This window comes from Leuresthes tenuis, unplaced genomic scaffold, assembly GCF_036924035.1.
Source record: "Leuresthes tenuis unplaced genomic scaffold, fLeuTen1.0.hap1 SCAF_4, whole genome shotgun sequence".
Lineage (NCBI taxonomy): Eukaryota > Metazoa > Chordata > Actinopteri > Atheriniformes > Atherinopsidae > Leuresthes > Leuresthes tenuis.
In genome coordinates this window covers 8779350-8801501 of record NW_027325358.1, presented here as the reverse complement: position 1 = coordinate 8801501, position 22152 = coordinate 8779350, and the positions used below count along the sequence as shown (strand labels likewise).

Below are 22152 nucleotides of genomic sequence, written 5' to 3'. Positions count from 1 at the left end.
CTCTGAAACCCAGCAAACTATGTGCGTCTGGGATCACGGCGCCTGACAAGTGGGTGTTGTTAAGGAGGAAAGGGGAACCAGCAGACCAGATAGAAAAGTTGATGATGCATTCAGCAACAGGCAGGCCACAATAATGGAACATTAAAACCAGAACAGTGTGACATGACTCTGGGCCCAACAACATACACATAATACACCTGTGCGCATGTTTAATACACAGCAAACAGACATGGGTGATTGAAGTCAGCAAGAGAGACACTTAGTAGCGTGACATCATCAAACGGGCAGTGGAGACATTCATGGGTTATAAAACATTCCAGAGCAAGAGGAAACTGGACATAAGAAGCTGGGGGAGATCTTACTGTTGTTGATTGGCTTCTGCTCGTAGAGGCTGCAAGATGACTCTTAGAGGGAGCTGAGGGCAGTGCAGAGATACAGAAACAAAATAAACAACAGCAGAGGATTCTGTCAGTAACGGCACAACAGCTCACATTGATTGTTGTGTGCATGTTTGATCCTTACCTTTTCCAGGAGTGTTTTCTGCTATATCTAATACCACCCGCAACCCGTCCAGGTTGGAAATAGGCAGACCTAGATCTAAAGGCTCCGACTCCCCACTCTGCACCACACAGACACACATACACGTTTTAAAAAAGGCATCACCTACACTGCATGTCTGTCTACAGTCTGAGGAGAGACTTACAATGCGTGCCACCAAGTCAGAGAGGTGCAGGCCATATTTGGCCACCACAGGCCTGAGGACTTCAGTCACCGGCTTTGTGGGTTTAGCTTTCAAGCCCACTGAACGGTTGATAGGGACCAGGTCGAGTCTGAAGTAGAAGAGCAGAATCAACACTCTCCATGTGAGTCAAGTTTCATGACCTACAGCACTCAGCTTTATCTTTTTGTTCTGATTTTTAAAGGGGTTGTGCTTGAGAGCATATATCTGGGTGTCTGAAGTGACTACCAACTCAAAAACAGTTACCCAGCCCTTTATCTCCACCTACAGTAACTCCAACTTCAGATGATGCTGCATTTGGTCTATCTCTTGCTCTTTGCTTTGAACCCTAAAAGCTTGAATACGGGCAAGTGGACTTCTTTTTCTTGGTTTCTGAAGATTTTTCACTTTACATCCAAAAGGCTTTGTCAGTTCGAGAGGTAAAAACTGAGTGTTGAAACATCTTCAAGAACTAGGAAAAAGAAGTCCAGTTGCCCTTATTCAAACTCTTAGGATTGCTGTGACCTGGATGACTGAGAATCTATACCAACTTTTGCTTTTAAATGAAAATAAAATCTAATTATTAGATATATAGTTCACTTAGTAGAATATGCTAATTATGCTTTGAGAGTGTTTTCTTTCATGTTTTATTTATCCACAAGGAAATCTGACTTCTAATTGGCATCCTTTAGTTGTTCTGCTAATCAAAAATTGAAAATTACAATTTCCCATTTGTCATTGAATGAAAATCAGTACAGCATGGTAACATGTTGCTGTTGGCATAGCTAACCTACCAGTTGTTCATCACTGAACTGCAGACCAGGGACATGTAAGTATTTTAGAAGTGGTCTGAGTAATAGCAGGTAATAACTGCTCGAAGGGTTCTTAAGAACAACAGATCTCAAAAATAGGCAGAGAGGGGAGGAGTGGAGTCGAGTGGGTCACAACCTAAGAATATCAGGAGCAAGTTGTAATAATATCAGCAAGTTCTAAATTATTGGTTGAAAATGGAGCTGCTGTACCATCTCTCTGTGTTAATTTGACCAAAGCATGTCACAAACACTGCATTAAGACCTCAGGAAACCGTCAGCTTGTGCAAAGAGGGGCAGAATATGACTCCTTTACATTTGAACACCTATGCTTTTTATTACATAACTGCAAAAATACAGATAAATTCATAACTGTATGTCATTGTACCTGAATAGAGTGCGTTTTTCTAGTCTGAGGTCCCGAGAACATAGTGTCAAACAGTCTTGGTCCAAAACAAGTGGCTGAAAAAGAAAGGAACAAATTATATGACAAGAATACTGATCCAGACCTAATCTCGTTTTCTTGTGTGGTTTGTTGTAGTTATTTTGATTTTTATGTAGGCTTTAAAGCATACTCTAAAAAAAGGATTTTTATGACAAGATATTGTGCTGCACCTTCTCCCCTCCAACCAGGAATAGGTCTATAGCTGCCAGGTTGATGCAGAGCTTTTCACAGAGGCCTTGCAGCAGGTCTCTGATGGACACTCCGGCTCTCAGTGGCACAGAGCTACACGAGCCGTCCGGCAAGTTGATGTTACACTGCCTCGAGGGGGTGCTGCCTCCTCTTCGCTCTGAAACTGCACCACGAGAATCACCCTACAAGAAGGAAACAGAGAAGGAGACATTAGGTGTGGTCAGGTCAAATCATTTTTCCTTGACCTCAGTGGAAAAGGTTGTCAATGAGAGCCATTAAAAAAAGATTTCACAAAAAAAAAACTAAATTGCTTTAGATATTTTGTTCAATGTAATCTATTCCCTTTTCACTGAGGTTTCATCATATAAATCATATCAGTATAACAGGATATACACTATGACTTAATCGTCAAGGGGTTAGTAATTAAAAAAAAAAAGGAAGGTTTTCTCTTCAAGGATGGTCCAGATTCTCTTATGATAAATGAGATACTATAGAAATAACTGGTGTTCCTTTCCTTAGCAATTACAGAATACAGCCAGATGTCATCATGGCTGTCACCTAAACATTTCCAGGTCATTTCACATAGTTAAGAAGCTTCCTAAGCAAAAAAAGACTGGACCAATTTTCCATCATTTGTGCCTCCTCGTCATCTCTCGTATCCGTCTTTCTGTCTTTGACCCAGAAATGGATCTCAGCAAAACATTTAGATGGATGACTCCCAAATGCATCCACAGGAACAAGGAAAAATAAGGCTTACCAGAGAAACAACTGTACAGACGAGGATGCACAGATGGAACCTTGATGGAAGTCTTTTCAGTATCCACTGAACATTATTTGTTCAATCCAATCAGAGTTAAAGCTCCTTTAAAAACATATTTTAAAAGTCTTTGAAGCAGATAGCAACATGAAATTAAAATGATTGGAGTCTTTAAAACTTTCAGTGTCGCTGGAAATTATGTTTGCAAACAATGTGAAAAGAAAAAACAGGAAGCCTGCGTGTGCTGCATCCGTTCTGTTTTTATTTGGTTTTTAAAGGAGAAAAATTAAATCAAGTGTGAGGAGGAAAATGACGTTGAAGCTGCTGACATTTATGCCCATGAACCAAATGTTTGTTATAGTAAAACTGATAACATCACGATGTCTCTACCCAGACTGACCTCGTTCTTTCCAGACCCTGACGTCCCAAGTTCAAGACTGGCTCCTGAAGACAGTGAACCCTGGGACTCCCGACGACCATTGCTGCCAGAGGAATCTATAACGAAACAAATAAAGTGCATTTTAAAATGCATTAGTGACCTAATTTCAGACCTGTACCAAATGGAAAATATATCCCTTCAATCTGAATGTTCCCTTTTTAAAAAAGAAGAATACAGCGACATGTTCAAATAAATCCCAACTGCTTTATCATAAAATGCATTAGCCTGAGAACACCAAAGCCACATGAACTTTTATCAAATGTCTGTGTTATCAAACAACATCAGTGTTGTAGTTGATCTATTTTCCAGACCAAACCAAATTTGAAAAAACAAAACAAAACAACTACTAACTCATGCTGAAGTCGATCAGCTCGCGTTTCTTTGGGCCTTTGCCGAAACTCCTATTGCGAGACCACGAGAAGAACATGCCTTTCCTTCTGTCTCCTGAATCATCTCGACTGTCCTCATTTAAAGATCGACCCGATTTGGTCTTTTTGTCTTCCTGCAAGACACAAACAAATGTATAATAAATCAAGAGGAGGAGATTGGGGAAACAAACAACCACAAAAACAACACAGCACACACACAGACCAGACTCTTTTTTTTATTCATCAAAACAATAAAATCACTGTATTTCCTCATTCTACTGCGTTTACTGCTGATGTTGTGCTGTATTACCTTCTTCGGTGTAGAGAGGTTGGAGCGGTCGGAGCCCGTGGTACTGTGTTTGGAAGTGGGGCTGCTGGGGATGTGATAAGGATCAGGCAAAGGTCTGCCCTCCACCTCTGCCAGCATACACTCCTGGTACAGCAGAGACTTGAGGAACCGTGTGTAGCTGTCAAACTTCATGAGGTTGAAGATCTAAACAGACAAAGAGAAAGAAAAAGTACTCAGGGAGTAAGAGAAAATGTAAAGAGGAATGGATGAAAAAAATAAAAAAATGGGGCAACGAGGTCAAAAAGATCAAACATAAACAATAAAACAATATCAAATTCAAAAGGGAAATACAGAGAAAATGTACGACAATCTGGTGTTCACAGATGCACAAGGAGGACACATAAGTTAAAATGAGAAATGGACTCGAGGGACAAACTGCATGACAACCTCCCTTGTGTGTGAAGGTTTATGGAGAGACATATTGGGAAGAAGGTGTATGACTTCGGATGACCTCTGGGTGTCGCACAAGAGCAGCAGAATATTAATACAAAAGAATCCAGCGAAGCCAAAGTCCTTAGAGCTGCAAGTGCATTTCTTTTTCTCAGAAACGAAAAACACAGCTAACTCTGGTCTACTCTCTGTCTTTATGAGAAAAATATACAAGATTGCCTGCTCCAGACTGCTCAGCAGGGACTCATACGAACTAATGCTAATCTGCAGCTGCAGAATACAGAAAAGACAGAACTCTTCCCGAAAGTTTGCCGCTGCATTAGAGTTCCAGATATCACATACCTGAAGTACACGTAATTCAGAGGTTTGCTTGTGAACATGTTATATGAATTAGAAAAAAACTATGTTGTACTGAATTGTGGAGATTCTGTATTTAATCTGTTCAGGATTTTTTTTTTGAGGGGGGTATCAGAAATCTTGACTCCATGACGCAGTAGAGTAGGAATTTAAGCCAACTCCACCCCTAACACTGCGATGTTATAAACAGGTTGACTATATTACACCATCCTTGTGAGCTAACTGTTCCAAGATGGTCCAACCTCAATTCTCAGACCCCTCATGTGGCCTCACTCTTCAGGTCCCTGCTCTCTCAGCCAATCGGAGTTGAGCATAAGATGACATCTTCAGCTAAACTTCCACTTCTTTCACCTTAATGGTCCACTAACATCCATTTCTGAAAAGATTTGAGTCTAGAAGTAAGCAACATAGTTGCTTAAGTCACTAAAACACTGGTCTGACTTTTGACTCTGCAAATGTTGCTGCTTCGGCCCGTCAGTGACTGTAAGTTGTGCAGTTTAAGTGTGATGTCAACAGTCTACCGCCGGAAAGTGACCAAAGCCTTTTTTAAATCAACAGCATGCGTTTGACGTTTCACATCGAAGCAGTTTGGTTTGGTTAAAACCAGTTTACCTATTTGCCTGCTTTGCGTCTTTGTCTGATTATCTTAATTTCATCTGGTCAGAGATCTGTTAAATCGGGGTCTTCAGCAGATGCTCTTCCAGCATCTCAGAGCAGAGAGTGCCGCTCTTTTTATCATGATTTTCAAATATTATTTTGTTCATGTTTATGCGACTGTTCATTTCATAATCATTTGTGTTGGCTGAATGGTTCATAACACATTCTTCTGTGATGTGGCAAACACATATTTATCTCTGCTTTACTCTGACTTTACATTAATAATGCGAAGAAGGGTCAAATTACTAACACTACGACAAATTTATGGATTTGTGTGTGCATGGATGTGCATTTGTATGTCTGATATTACGTAATTCTTACGTCAACAGTGCCACAAGATCTTAATGAGCTCAGGGTAATTCTGAAAAAGTTACTCTTAGGATTTTATGTGTGTATCTTCCCTTATGAGTGGGTGTTTGATGTGTAAAAATACAAAGGGTGATGATGAGGATATCCTTCTCGCCTTGTGACAGTTTTTACATCTGAGCTGAGAGGCTGAAATCAATAAAGCTTTTCAGCAACTTTGCCCTCTAAGGAACCATTCACATCCATACTTTTAGACAACAAGCAAAGATGAATGGCTGACCTTATGTTGTATCAGCACTGTGTGTGAGTAAAATTTTAAAAGAGGTTTGTTTTGATGAGTGATAATAAGTTTGTCCTTTATGGGAACCGTCCTTCGACTTCCCTCCTTAGGAGCAGAAGACTCCGTTTGACATAAGGGGCTGATAGAATATAAATACTTATTTGTGCTTTGTGTATTTGCTACCTGCAGTTGCTGCTCCTTGAACATGTCAGGTTTTGGCGCATTGAGGATGTCGTCAGCAAGCTGAGCTTGACTGTCTATGTTAACTGGTGTTGTAGCTTTGCTGGACAAGAAGGTGTTGTAGATCTCCCTGGCACGCTGTGAGAGCTGAAGGATGAGAAGAGGAGGAATCAGAAAGGGAATGGCTGCCATGTAAACATTTCCCTTTCTATTTCTTGAGGGTGTTTGCTCAGGCAAAATCTTGCCGAGCCCTGTGCGTTACCTGCTTGTTGTCATTCTCAGGGACATGGCTGAAGAATTCACATGCCTGCCAGAAGAGAATATTCTCCTCACTGAACTCTTTCTTTAGGAACTCCTGCAGGAAAAGAACGGGATGTGGAGCAAAAATGGGGGAAAGTCAGACACCTCTGTCATCACTGTAATAAAACAGCGTTGATGTTTGACACTTGATTTATCTTCTTATACATTTCGGAATAAAAAAAATGCTGCAGGGCAGATTTATTCAACTGCTACAGACATTACAAAGTAAGGACTGAAGAGAGCAAAATGTCACTTCTGTTTCTTTCTTTGATCTCCTGGTAAAAAAGGCTTTATAATGGATCATTTCAATGCTGCGAGCTGCATTTCTGTCAAATGATAATAATAATAATGTAGAAGTTTACAACATTAGAAAGGGTTAATCAAAAGTTTTCTAACAAAAGGAGGGATTCATGAGCAAGCAGTCAGGTGCCATTATACTACCGAGAAGTAGCGAACCCCCACAGGGTCCTGCAGCAGTCGCTCGAAGCTGACGGCCCAGCTGGCCACTCTCCTCTCAGTGTGGCGCCGGTGACTCTGGACGCTGGGCAGGCTGGCATTACTGTTGAGGCTGTTGTCACTGCTGCAGCCCTGCAGCTCCACGCTGTTCAGTTCTGTTCACAAAGATACGCACAAAAATCAAATTGTTGCGTTAGTAAGTGCTGGGATGTCCACATGTATCTTAGATTTTTACAATTATTGATGCTGTTTTTGGTCCCATTTCTTTTATAAATAGCACATAGAAGTATAGTTGGCAAATTAAAATGAATATGAAGCTGCATGTGTGCGTTCACAACAGCATTATTAGGGTTAAAACTGGTGGATAACAATTGATCCTAACAATCTCTTTGCATTCTGGCCTGTTTTCCTCTCTGTCTGTTGGGCATTGACAGCACCTGATGACACCTCAAGTGGTCTGGGACTCGCCAGGCACAAGTGTGTCCCCTGCCAGAAATAAAGCAAGAGAAGAAGTCATTCCAGTGAGACCCCTCCTCCCACAAACTGTGCATATTGTTTGCTCTGCATTTTGCGCACACACAGGTTTTTGTAAATGAAAAACATCTTTCTTGTTCACTTTCTCCTGATGTCTTTACATTTTTTTCTAAAAATGTGTTAGACACCCTTCCAACTTTTTTCTAAATGTATTACATACAAAATAATGTACAGTTTAGTAAAATATGTTCATAGGCACAAAATAACCCGACCAAAGTCCAAAACAAGGAACTGTTTTCCACTGTTATGCATCGTATCAGAGCAATTTACTTGAAAAGAAAATATATTATAATGAGATATGATCATATCAGTCATCTAACTTGGCTTCCACTGAAAAGGATGGGCCATTTCCATCTAACAACATTTCTTATTCAAACAAAGGTAGGTTCTATATTCCTGAACTTACTGGATGTTAGTGAAACTTTTGTCCAACTTTTGCCCCTATTGAAAATATTAGCTTAGAATCTTTAAAGGAAATTTGTGAGTACTCAGCTGAAAAGGACTGCTTTAACGATCCAGTTTAGGAGGTTTTTTTTGGGTTTTTTTTTTTTAAATCAATCTATCTTTTTTTATTCTTCCCAATGTCTAGTTGTGATCAGGAGACTTGGAGAGAGGCATAGAGAGAAAGCTGAGAATAACTTGAACAAAGCCACAGGCTTGATGAACTAAAGAAGTGCTGCTAAGTTGAGATAAAACTAAATAAAAGAACAGCCCGAGGGAGGACCTCACTGGTCAGGTGCCCGAGACTACGCAAATGCTGCGAATAAAATGAAAGATCAGCATCCTGCCCACAGCTAAAGTCCTGTGGGATTCAGAACTTAGAGACTGGATTATCAATGGATAATTTCATTGTGACTTCTTTGTATGAACTTTTAAAAAAAAATTTTTTACTTCTATTTAATGTTATCAATAACATTCCTACGCACTGTTGGACATGTTGTCTTGGTTCAACTCTGATTAGAAAGGCTTCTTAAGCTCTAATTTACTGCTGGGGAGTTCCAAGCTGTTACTAGGACACTCACACTTGATGAGGTCCCCCGTGTGCCACTACACTATCTCATGCTTCCTGTGGGAGGTTTGGGCTTCAGTCATCAGTGAGTTGTTTACAAACCTGGCCAATATGTAGGATACAGTTCAAGGTGTGAAAGGTTGTGAAACAATTTGCAGAAGAGACTCAAGGCTGCATTGTAAGTGATTACATGCTTTTTGATCACATGAACCTTTTTCAGGAAGGTCTTTTAGAGGGTTTTCCCACCAAAACAGTTCCAGTATGGAGCCAGAGGCCAACTTACAAGCATCTCAAGCACTGACAAAACAGAGCTACGCCGGCACCAACTCTTCGCTGGTCCAGAGCACAGGAACGCATACATTTGAGAATCTGGGTGGACTTATGAAGACCAACCAGGCCAATTAAAATGAGCTGCAACATGTATGTAAAGTCAAAGCAGCAGTGTTCCTTTCATTTTTCTGTTGTTTAATATAATGCATCTGTGAACGTTACCTGATGCAACATGTTGAGCAGCATTTACAGTCACCACTTGCCGCAACAGTTATTAACATTTATTGGTGTTGTAATATCTTCAGCTGGTGTTTTACTAGATCCCTCTGACACACTGTGGATCAATCTCATTTGTATCGCCTCATATATACGGGTTAGCATTTGGAAACGCTGGTCACCGCTGCAGAGAGCATTCACAAATACAAAATGATGTTTAAAACAGTTTTTAAAACCTAGGCTGGTGATATAAAGCATTCTAATAAATTGCAGGGAAAACAAGGCCATAGACAGTCAACCATCTTTAGCTTTTTTTATGTCTTCGTCTTCGGTGGCGTTCTGGTTGTTGAGAACCAAACCAGTTCTTAACTGGAATCAACTTAGATCTGGTTCTAGTCCCCGTCCTGAACCAGCACTGAAATGCTTTTGCAGAAAGGGGTATTAATGGGTCATTTCCTCGTCCTCCATCTCCACTGCAGGAGCCAAGGGCCTGAATGGAGGTAGTACTTCAGAGATTACCCCCAACTTTCGGTAAGAGGGTCTGACTGGTCATATATTCACAGCGTCTTATTTCATCTTAAACCTGTCTGTTTTTAGCTGTAAAATACGTTAACCTAAAGTTAAACGACAGGAATAACAGTTGCTGTTGATAAACACAACATCCAAACCCAGACAATCATGTGCGCTTCAATCAGCTATGAAGAATCAGGGCAGATCACAAGCTGCAGTGAATGAGGAGAGAGCTCAGACTGTGACAGTAGGGAATCTCTTAATGTTTCAAGATACAAAAGAAAGCACTCACAACAGTGGACATTTTAACAATGACAGATTTAAAGTGAGCACAGCTGAAACTCACTCCAACAGAGGACAGACAGCTGGAGGCAGCTGCAATCAGTAAGTGAAGCCAATAAAACATTGATATCTGTTTTCTTTAAAATCGTTACCCTCTAAGGTATAAGTAAAAGTACCAACAGAAGTGTGTAGATTTTGAGTTAATTCAGCTGAAACACACTCTGCTCTGATCTGCTACTCCAGCTTACAGTGACGTTTCACTCTGCAACTCCCTTTATTTGCCTTCTCTACCTTATTATTAAGGCTTAGGTGGTAATGCAGAAGTCTCAGCACTGAAAAGCCTTTCAGCTTCTGGAAAGAAGTCTGTTCACTTTAAGTTCTGGGTGCTTTTGGTTGAAATACAACTTTACTTAGGTGATATCATCTGTCTTCGCAGTCCAGAAAGTGGAAATTACGGTTCACAAAAGAGTCCCTTATCGTTGACATGAAGATGGAATACTGGGTCTTAATCTGAGGAGCTGGCTCTCCTGTGCTGTTCAAAGTGCTTTTGAAGTAGTCTCCCCAGTATCAAGGTCTCAGCATTACTCACTGCATAGTATGGTTACATGCACAGTTGAGCTGAACTACGGCCACAAGTCGGCTATTTAATAGGACCTGCCGTAGTAACATTTACATGACAGTAGAAATTGTTGTGGTAATCAGAACAAAACTGGACCTTTAAAATTCATGTTAGCTTCACCAAAACCAGTGAAATCTAGCTTCACAATCTGGGCTAACACACCCAGATAATCAGCTTGGGGGTCGAATCAAATTAGAGATTAGAGCAGAGCAACAGTCTGGAAACGCTTTAAGCGACTGCGAGTTGACTCATAGTCACAATGAAAACTTTACCCATCTAACAAAAGAAACATGAACAGCTTTCTTGTGACTTTGGGCTCATGCTTTACTGTTTTTACATAAATAAGGCCCATTTGAGTCTAATTAAGCATATAAATGCAGAGATTATATCATTTTCCACCTTCACTGATTTCGTGTAATGTTTGCATGCACTTGAAAAACTTCAATATAATGTAATACCACCCAGCTTGTGTTTGGATGTTTCATGCTAAGGAAGTTACTAAACCTGAAAACTCACCATTATTCAGTCAGAACTGAAGAGACCTTTCACATGAGAGTTAAAAGTCTGGATGACCTAACTGAAACAGTTAGGATTATCATGATATCAATGCCAATTTTTACACCAATTTTTTGTCAGTCTTGTCAAGCTACTCGACTCATTTGCACTTGAACAACTCCTGCGGCTTCTGCTTAACATTATTCTGTTAAAAAATGCATCCATGTATTGTCTAAACCATATATCCTGTTAAGAACCACACTATCTGGAGTCTATCATAACACACAGCCAGCATATCAAAGACAGAGGCCAATGATCACAATAGTAATAAAGGCTATAAACAAGAAGGAAGGAGCCTCAGACACCACATCATGTCACTCAGCACAGATACATTCACAGTTGAGTTGAGCTGCAGCTACAGCTCGATTGGGCCATTTAACTGGACCACTGTCCTTATCCCAGTATACATGAACAGGAGAGGAATCTAGTTCTTGACTGAACTATGTCTGATGCCATAACGCCGTGAACTGAGCTGCTTCTACCATCTGAAGTTTGGCTACATCCACTGCACTGCTGTCTTTATGTTACTTGAATGGGGATTTTGTAAAAATGTGTTGGGTATAAAAATCAGGATTTTATTAGAGCAGAGCGGCAAACTGGAGAACTGACATGTTGTCTTAATGTCTAATCGGTTAATCAGTTTCTGACACATTTGATCATCTGACAAAGAAAAGAAATGAGAGCAGCTTTATTGGGAGTTTTGTTGTATTGATACACACTCATACTTTTCTATTTCAAATGAAAGATGCAAAACGATGGAAATCTTGAGCGTGTGCTCAGCACCTAAGCCCATTAATAGAATTGGTTCGGTTTTGGTTGTACTGATACAATAATTTGTTTATTTCAAGTATCATGTAAATGTGCTCATTGAGTTTTTACCCCTCCAATTCTCACTTTCCTCATATAAAAAAATGCCAGTCAAAAGCAAATATAGCTCAGAGCCAACAAAAATCTGAATATGATGCTAAATGCGTTTCTGTGCTCTTCACATCGTTCTGAAGCAGGTCGGTGACACAAAATACTTTTGCTTAGAAACGCTTGAATCAAAATCTGATGACAGATACGACTTTGTTTGCTAGAAGCCAGCGAAATGTAATCAAATCACACCAGCACAATCCTCACAAAGCAGATTCACTGAGACCTCGAGTATTTAATTCTTTATGAATGTGAACTACGAATGCTTATTTAGCCAAACTTGAATAATTCAATATATTAAAATAATATTTCTAAATCTATATATCAAATAGTATCTTTTTAGCTACTAAAACAAACTCAGCCATTGACAAGATGCATAACAATTGGGAATTATTAACAGAATGACAAAATGAACAAAGAATTTACTAAAAGTAAAATAACTTCTTTCCTATTTCCTAACTCTGATATCTTTTAAAGATTAAACTCCATTACACTCTATTCTTGTAGTGGAGATAATGAGGAGACACAGCATAGGAACTGTGCAGTGCACTGGAAAATGTAAACCACATAACTTTACCGGCACACTGTTCGGACCAGCAAAAACAAATGCCAAACCATATTCCCACAGACACATAAAGCTAATCTCTTCCTCATCGGTTGGTTCAGTGTCTTGTGATCAGAGGTTCCTCTAAAGCAAACCTCAGTCACTAAAGAAAAGCAGCCTAAAACTTAAACGTCAAAGTCTCCTGAGGTCGACAAGCTTTATTAGTCCTTCATGCCAAGAATCTAAGTTTATTTAATTGGAAAGCAAACATTGAATGCTCCAGCTATCTCCTCACCTGGGTAGAGCTGGTAGGAGCCTGTGTGGTGCCAGCGAGGCAGGTAACGAATCCTCAGGGGTAACCAAGCCCCTCCATCCATAATCACCCTATCAGCCTCCCTCACACCCTCAAACACACCGGGCTGAACAAACAGGCCGATAAAGGGCACATAAGCGCACACACAGCTGACATCACAGGGGGAAGAAGGGGAAAACGGGGAGGAAAAAAAGAGGAGAGTATAAGGAGACAGAGAAGCTGCTGGTGGTTAGCAACCTGGATGACAACCCAAGAAACCACACAGAGAGTCAGGTCACCACATGCACACGCACTCGCACTCACATTCACACACCTCTTTGAACCCCCAGCTCGGTAAATGATACAAGCACACATGGGCCTCAAGATGATGAATAATTAAGAGCTGAGGAAGGAGGGAACTAAAAACTCTAAAGCGCACGTACACATCAGGTAAACACACACATAAACTGCAGTATTGATGAGGGGCTTATTAAAGGAAGGCTACTACTGGGACTAATGAAGCCTGCAGCCCCCATACACCTACACAAACAGGGTGAATGTGCAGTTCATCAACCTGCTGCTTTTTGACTTTTCTGACACATCAAAGCAAAGGAAAGAAAATCTGAGACGGGTTCACAGAAGACCATTTTCACTGCAGGCATTTTGGCTCGCCATGACAAGAAAAGCACTGGTGTAATTCATAACTTCTGTGAGCTAAAGATGCCTGTATTATGCAGGCTTAGGCCATGAATACATTACCAGTCACATTGTTCAAGTCCAATTCAACAGAGGTTAGCTTTGACGGTTCATTATCTTGACTACAAGTGAGTTGCATCTGAACCGGACTGCTCACTGAAACCCTGTGCATGTGCACGTCCAACCTTTTAGCGTGTCTGTATGAACAACAACAGAAAATGCCATATTTTTGAGACCATTTAAGAGACACAAACCATCCTCAAATGGAGGCAATTGTGGATAGAGTTTAGTTCTAAAAGATGGCAAATCTTTGTCTAGGTATATAGAAAGAGATTGAGAAGGGTAAAGAAAAGCTAGTTGGCTAGTTTCTACTGTTTCAGTGGTTAATCGAGCAGTGCTGTAGCACTGTAGCTGCCTCAAGTATCCTGCCATTAAGCAGCTGAGTCCAAGCTGAATCAGACTTGTTGGATTTCTCCCGCCTTGCAAAGATTTACATTTTTTAACCATCTCATTGTATGTTGTGTTAGGATTAGTCCGACATATCTTTGAGGTTCAGTTTACTGAACTGCTGTGATATTTTTTAGGTTTGAGTTGCTTTCGATGGCTCTTCTTTAGTCCCTGCTCTCAATAACTGTTAGCTGGGCTCAAACATGATAATTCTTCTCTGCTTCTCAAACAGACGATGCTCTGGCTGCTACCTTAATGCAGGTAAGGTAATAACGACTAACAAGTACATCACAAACAAAAAAAACAAATGATGTCCTTAAACCTCTGAGCTTGTGAAACCGAGGAAAAAAGAGAATTCATATTAAACAGCCATGGGATCTCGTGTTATGTGTTACATCGGCTGTAGTCCACTTGATATGAGATTTTATAATCAAAATTATCTAATCCTAATTGGCCAAATCCATCCAAAGGTCTTGCTAATTCCAAAAAATGAATCAGCTATTTGTAGGTTTTGATAAGCTCTGTGGAAACATCCAGGTTGCTGCCTCAAACCTTTAAAACTGTTCTTCACACTAATTCAGTCATTTCTTCTTAAATCACCAGAACAACCTGAAACCTCTCTACAATTGAGCTTTGTATGGGAACTTTCTCACAGATGTGTGTGCTTAGTTGATGTTAGCAAACTAATGCAGGATTCCTTTAGTTACTCTGATAACATTCATGGTTTGGCCTTCACTGAGTCAATAATGTGTCCCACATTACACTCACCAACAGCACAAAAAGTCGATACACAAACTATCACCCTCTTGTTCTTAATGATTCCTCATGCTTTCTTCACATAGATGTAACTATAAAGGAGGTACTGTAATGTGGAAGCACACTGTGTTTTCAGCTAAAACCAGAACAGTGCATGTAAGACGTATCAAACAAGCTGCTGCGGAGGAGAAGCACCAAACCTAAATTAATCCCTTAACCACCGTGCTCCTTATGTCACATGTTCAGGCAAAGAAATCTTTCACTCACAAACAACACATTCCCTCTTCAGGAGACACGTGGTGTGAATAAGTGGCCATAAACACTTCTACATTTGCACTGATTGTACACGTACACGGTAAACTTTATTCCCTTTTTGCCTCGTTTCTCACCTCCTCTTCCTCTTTTCATGTTGCATGTAAATTTGTGAGGTGTTAAAACACCATCAGAACACTTCTCGTCATTGTTGGCACATGCTAATTCTCTGCAACACTCAACAGTTCATCTTGAAACGACACAGCAAGACAAAGACATTCCCAATGAAACAAAAGTGCCAAAATAACAGAAGAGAAGTAAGTAAGGAGTGGGAAAACAGTCGCTTTCCAGCACCCTTCCAACTTTAAAGTGAGAGAGCTTCGTCAGCTAGACTGAAACGCCATCTTTGTCTCGCAAAACCCTTTACAGATGTAGAGCAAAGTAAAGTAAAGTAAGAGCAGTTTCAGTCACACCTTTCACTGTGTGTCTTTTCCATGACTTGCCACTGCATGTCCGTGTGTACAGTTAATATGAATAAAAATCTAGGACTGTGTTTGCTTTGTGGTTTTCAAAGTGATCAGGCAGAGGTGGGGCTGAAGCTGAGCAGGTCAAACCAGACTAACTGTATATTGTTTGTTTGAGAAGTTACAGAAAGCACTAAGATGTCGAATAATTAGGACTGACTCAACCAAAGAGAGCGTTTCATTAATTTTAAATCGATTCTAAGTTGATCATAACTGCGGTGAGGTTCACAAGATCAGGAGAAAAATACTGAACAGGTATTCACATTGACCAAAGCTGTACAGACATTTCTACTCACCTCCATCAGAGACTGCAGCAGACTGTGAAAAAAGACAGAGAGACATGGATTAGGATCTTCCTTCTCACTGTAATGAAACACATTCGTACAGATTCCCACAGTCTGTGAGGGCCAAGAGGCAGCTGCCTGGGCATGCACTTTTAGCCACATGGAGACACACAGACAGACTGTTTTCAGGTCTGATCCCATTATCATGCACACTTCCACATCTTAAGGTAAGCGCCCACACTCATTGTCTTTTGTGTGGGTGGACTCGTCTGTGAACTGGCTGTGCTTGCTCTGCAAGGAAACTTCCTCATTGGGGTGGGGCTTAGTGTGTATCTGTGTGTGAAAAGGTGAGCAGGGGGTCCTGCTCCAATTCACAGGAAAGTGTGACGTTTGCTTGTTTATCTCAAATTTAAAGTCAATCTATTTCTGTAGAGCAAATTCACGACAACTTTATTTTAACCAAACACTTGGCAGAGAGCAATCACTGATTACAAGGAGTTCTGATTAAGAAACATATCAACCACCACAAAATCTGACTCTCAGCCATGTCTTAAAAACAAATGTTCAAGCCAAAGTTGCTTTACACCACATCCATAGATCCCTCGCATAAACCGAACACAAGAAACACAAACACACACAGTACTGACTTCTTTCTTTTTTTTTTAATGCCAGACATGCTGAGCTGGGTGAGATCATTGGACACAGACATCAGTAATGTAGCTAACTCTGAAACAATGCAACTCTGTGTGACTCAGACAAAAAAAGCAAAAGCTGAGTAGGCAGGGGTAAGAAAGAAAGAAAAAGATAAGAGACGGGAGCAGAAGGAGAAATAAGGAGTGAGCAGCAGCAAAGACGGGGCTGCTTGCCAATGAGAATATGAGAATTCGATGGAAAACGCAGAGGTAAATAGCAGAAATACCAAACTAATACCAGCTCTGTGGGTGAAAATCAACACTGAACCACATTGTCAGTCTGGAGCTTTTGATGCCATTAATCTTACCACAAACACTGATAATGATCAGCATTATAGTCATTCACATGTGTATGAGCTACATATACTGGCTGCAAATGTATTTTCCATTACATCTAGAATTGATTTTTAATGATTTCAACATTCCTCACAGATACACGGAACATATGGAAGATGGAATGTGTCTATAGAGCTGCTTCATTAGAAATGCATCAACTGAATTTCTGAGAAATCATGTGGGTTTTCCCCTTGTTCCGTATGCTGAGCAACAAGCATAATGACCTTAAATCTGACAACACAGGTGCAGATGAAGAGCTGCAACACGGAAAGTATACCAGTGACAAGAGTTTGCATTTTACGTATTTATAGCAATGAATATACTGGAAAAATATCAATGCATATACTGATACTGGAATTTCCTACTCTCTAAAACTGGCATCTACCCATACAATCCAGTATTGGATAGGCTCTATGATAAGGAAGACTTAAAGTGCAGTAAATCTTACTAAGTTTAACTCCTTGGTGCGACACATTTGCCGGTTTGAGTCATGTGTATCTTGGTCATTTCCTCTCATGATCCACACGGTCCAGGAGGCATACCAAGTGTGATCACTGGGATTAGGCATTTCAAAGTGTCCCTGAAGAAGTATAGGTTGGCACCAGCGGCTGAAAGGGATGTTGATGTGCGAAGGAGCAGATTACTGAAGCCAGACCACAACAAACGATGAGTGAAAACAACAGGGGAATAAAGTGGTTACCTGTTCCTGCCACAGATTTAACAACACACCCAAAAATCTCAGGCTCCCACGTATCTGTGTGTAATATGTTGGGGAGGAAGACTTGTCTTTCTTTTTCTGGGATAGCCTAAAGAATGAATCCATGTGGCCAACATCTGTTAGAGATGTGTGTTTTCTGTGTAGGGTGCATTCTTATGCATTTATATGTGGGTGTGTGTTAAACTTCTATCCACATTCATCTCTACTCTGATCACTTCCAGACGTGCATGGTGGTAGAAAGGTTTGGCCCCTGCTTGAGGCCCCAAGTCCCCTCTGCTTTATTTTCTTCACTTAATGACCTATTTTCAGCTCTCCTTTCTTTTGTTTGTTCTTTTTCCCACAATTCAATCATCCCAGTTTTACTTCCTCTGCCTGTGTCTCATTACGACGTCTCTGCTTCCACTCTTCCCTGAAATCACTCTTTTTCTCTTCCTCCCTCAGTCTTTCCCTAATCATTCCAGTGGTGTTTCCCCTCCTCCATTGGCAGGTCCTGGTCATTCCTGAGAGCCCAGAGAGCATAACTGGGGTTTTCCAGACATTCCCTGCTCAAATTCCACTCCCCGAGACCCGTATCCACGGTGATACATAGAGCTGGGAAAGGGTTTCGACAACAAAGAAACTGAAAATTACCCATGTGTAGTGCTTTTAATCTCAGCTGGTTGCAAACTCACTAAAACTCCAAATTACCCCAGCATCACTGACAGTACAGATCTGCAACAACATTCGAGTCAAGCGGTTGTCTATTCAAGATGATTTTTCACAGGTGTAAGTGGGCTTTTATGTGTCCATCACACGGTAAATGCACTGATGAGATGAGTAGAAACTGAGACAGGCCAACGACTGATGATCACGTTTAGGGTTTCACATTTGTAGAGGAAATCGTTTTTGTTAAAGGAATAAAAGTTTCCAAGCAAAACCTCAGTGTGTGTGTGGTGCTGAACTTTCTACACTCAAACAGAGCTGTAGTGATATGTTAAAAAAAAAAGAAGAAAAGAAAGTTAATGCATTATTTGTTTGCTATTCAAACCATCTGAGAAACCAGAGTGTCTTATGACACAATGGTGGTGTTATTCCATTTTGGTGGAGAAGCTTGTCAAACTGGAGCTGATTTTGATTGTAGACACTAGTTTTGTAAAAGGACTAACAGAATAATCATTAATGATGTAATTACTGTAGCTACAGAAACTATCAGTCAATTTTTTTCTCAAAAGTCTGTGTGGAGCTTTTCTGTTCTATAAATTAATTACACTGAAAATACGACAGGAGACAGATGTTTGAGAGTTTGTAACTTGAAACAAGTGTTCAAAAAGAGCAACAACACTAAAAAGGACAAACGGAACAAACCCGGACTGTATGAACCACTAAATGAAAGAGCCACAAGGTGTTATACAGCCGTTACTGCTGTTGTCTGCTGTTAAATGGAGTTAACGTAGGGAACACACTATGTCTTTTTACAGAGTTATATTCCACAATATTTACCTGAAAAATCATCCTGAATTCAAACTAGTGCCAAAAAGTAAATATTCATAGACTATATGTTGCCAAATACCAATTGTAGGTTCAGTCAGGTGAAAAAATGAGGTTCAACATATCAGGAAATAATACCTTAAGAGGTCTTACATAAGGTAATTAAATACCTGAGATAAGCACATTACACCCTTATGTTTCATCATTACTTATAAAACTAAAATGAAGCCAAAAATTCAGAAGCAGTGTGTGATAAACTTAGTATATCTTTGAAGGGAATTCAGTTTTTTCTGCATCATCAAGGACACGAGGTCTGTGTGATGAAAATTTTTGTCATTGTCACCAGTTTGCGGAGGTCCACGGGTGTCCGTCTGCAGCTGACTGTGTGGAACCCAAACACACACACAGAACATACAGACTACACGTGCACATGGTTCAATTTCCATCTAGAAAAACAACATGGCAGACTCAGAGGGTGAGAAGCAGAGGAGCAACGCGGACACTTGTAATGAGGAGAGACATTGCAGCAGAGCTGTTATTACTCACACCTCTGCAGACTCATTATATGGCCATACATATTGATGAGGACAATGATCTCAAACACAGCAGCAAATCTACATCGGAATGGATAAAAAGTTGCAACGGTCCAGTCAAGGTCCAGAAAGTCCTAAACTTGACTGAAATGATGTGGTGGGAACCACTGAGAGCTGTGCATAAATGAACGACCGTGAACCTGACTGAACTGAAGCAACGCTGTAAAGAAGAGTCGACCAAAGTTCCTCCACAACCATGTGAGAGACTGCCAACGTCATAAAGAGAATTATTATTTCAAATTATTGCTGGTAAAATTGATACAAGCTATCAAATGCGTGTGCTTCGTTTTTCAAACACTTTCTCAGCATTTTGTCTTAGTTTCTGTTGAATAAATAATGACAGTGTAATATGTTGCGAGTTGGATTTACCTGCTACTAGCCAAATGATCTTTTTTCATGATGTCCTGATACATAAAACCATAGAACTGAAGGAGGCTGCACCTTCTTTTTCACATGACTATATAACTACTGTATAAAACAACCCTAAAACTGATGTCAAACAAATAAAACAAATAAATGTTCGGCTTTTCTGTTCAATAAATGATTTTAAATCCTGATCACGTACTGCTGGTGTCACAGACCAATCAGCTAAAGAAATTTTAAAAAAAAAGTCAAATCTTAGCTAAGGGCTTTTGCTGAACAATTCCAGCATCTTGTTTATATATATATTAGTAATATACTGCTGTAGATCCTGGAAGTCATAAAAACAGTACAGTCTGTTCGGGTTTCCTCCTAAGAAACCATGTGTCCTGAATACTGGCACACAGTGCGTGTTTCAGAGTTAGAACATGAACATGTATCACTGTGACACCCACTTCAACACAAGATAAGATGGTTGAATCACATGGCAGCAGAACACTCACCGGCAACACAGCCGGGTCAGAATCAAACATCCGGTCATTTTCTTTTCATTTCCAGTCTTTTGATATTGTTCCAACTTGTGGTTCATCAGCATCTGCTGAACGACAGAGAAATCTGTCTCTCTCTCACACACACACAAGATGCAGCTCGGCTACATAGAAACAAACGTTGCGCTGCTGTTTGACTTTGTTGATCAGTAACAGTTAAACACAAGTTTTCTGTCTCCAGGTTAGAACTTGTTATTAGTTTCCTTGTATGCTCTTGTTTTCAGCTCCACACGCATAAAGTGGCACCTTGTAGCCACACGCTTGTTTTTTATATGTTAGATTTGTGTGTGTGTGTGTGTGTGTGTGTGCAGGGAGTGGTTGGTCACTGTGCGCACAGGTCCCAATGCTTTATTAGCTGTGACTAGTGAGTGTAGGGGCAGTTTGCGTCATCAGTTTTAAAGCCTGTACGTCGGGGTAAAATATGACTAAACACAGAGTACAATTTACAACCGTTAATCTGACTGTTATCATAATATTAATACTTAAACGTCATAAAAGTCTCCCTAAACAATCTCAGGTTTCCGGAACAGGCACGGTTTTATGTACGTGCGTTTAGGTGGATGATGGAAAAAGACGGTCTGTTTCATGGGATGAGATACAGAGCGGGCACTTACAGTTAGAGGAGAACAAAAATGTCTATCATTGGGAGAAACTCTGAGGGATAACTTATGCACTCGCACTCACAAAGACAACACTGTTTGTACCACAGGAACCTATTCCTGGCTTCATCACTTTACTTAACTGCCACCTTTGGTAAGGAATGAGAATCTCCTCATATGAAGTATACGAGTGAGAGATGACTGAAATATGGAGGAACATTAACATGTCTCGTAAGTCTGCTCTTGCTCCTGTAAACACGGGCATCGCTAGGGGCAGACCACACCTTTAACAGAACAAATGGCATGCACACTGTCCTTAAAAGGTGACTTAGAAATCACAACACAGATTTCCGGCTGCACACGTTCAAACATGCACGCTTCCAGCAGAGGAGGAAGCTGTTGGACCAACAGCCTCAATGTGAGTGTGTCTGCGTGTTTACTTTTGAATATGAGGCGAATAGTGGCTGCCATTGAGACGACCAGAGTCATCCTGCCAGGCCTGGCAACTGTGGCAAACTGCTTAGCTTTAGCATAGCTTCACTTCGAGGGCAAACCATGCCCAATTAGACCCTAACGATCATGTGTAAGCATGAGTGCGGTTGCTTTAGATAAGAGGAGTCTACACATATGAAAGATTTAATGACTTTCTGGGGAACGAAAGGTTTTCATAAACATAACAGAGCACATGAATTCTAAAACAAACACAGCTCGATTGGCAGACTGACTTTCTGTGGAAGTTGGGATGGATCCTGAAAATCCCTGCATGGCACTCAGGAATCAATATTCACCCTCATTGATGGGGAGGAATTCAGATAATGTTTTGTTGCCCACAATAGATCCACACAGCAGATGTGACACAGAGGTTGAGCGAGTGATAAATGACTGTTTTACTTGGCTTGTTGCCAGAAACACAGCACTGTGACCGAAGCAGAGTTTCCAAACAAGACCGAGACACAAACGCATCTGATCGACTACCTCTGTCTAAACACCTGTAATCTCACAGCTGCTGGATGACATGCTAAATTAAGCGAATGTCTAAAGAATAAAGAGGACTGACTCAGCTCACCTTTCCGTTGTCTTAAAGCAGTCTTTCTCACTTCCTTTAACACACACACACACACACACACACACAAG

At 40.6% G+C, this 22152-nt stretch overlaps 1 protein-coding gene across 1 annotated transcript in view; it reads right to left on the bottom strand.

The window, feature by feature from the left end:
* Positions 1-22152, bottom strand: part of rgs12b (regulator of G protein signaling 12b) — a 46695-nt gene that overhangs the window by 3080 nt on the left and 21463 nt on the right. The window contains exons 6-17 of the mRNA XM_072384440.1: positions 15718-15739; positions 6986-7155; positions 6507-6599; positions 6248-6391; positions 4036-4218; positions 3709-3859; positions 3319-3413; positions 2143-2343; positions 1916-1989; positions 704-830; positions 523-619; positions 363-415 (exon numbers count right to left, since the gene is read on the bottom strand). Coding sequence (XP_072240541.1) covers positions 363-415; positions 523-619; positions 704-830; positions 1916-1989; positions 2143-2343; positions 3319-3413; positions 3709-3859; positions 4036-4218; positions 6248-6391; positions 6507-6599; positions 6986-7155; positions 15718-15739 — 1410 coding nt within the window. The remainder of the gene's footprint in view (positions 1-362; positions 416-522; positions 620-703; positions 831-1915; positions 1990-2142; positions 2344-3318; positions 3414-3708; positions 3860-4035; positions 4219-6247; positions 6392-6506; positions 6600-6985; positions 7156-15717; positions 15740-22152) is intronic.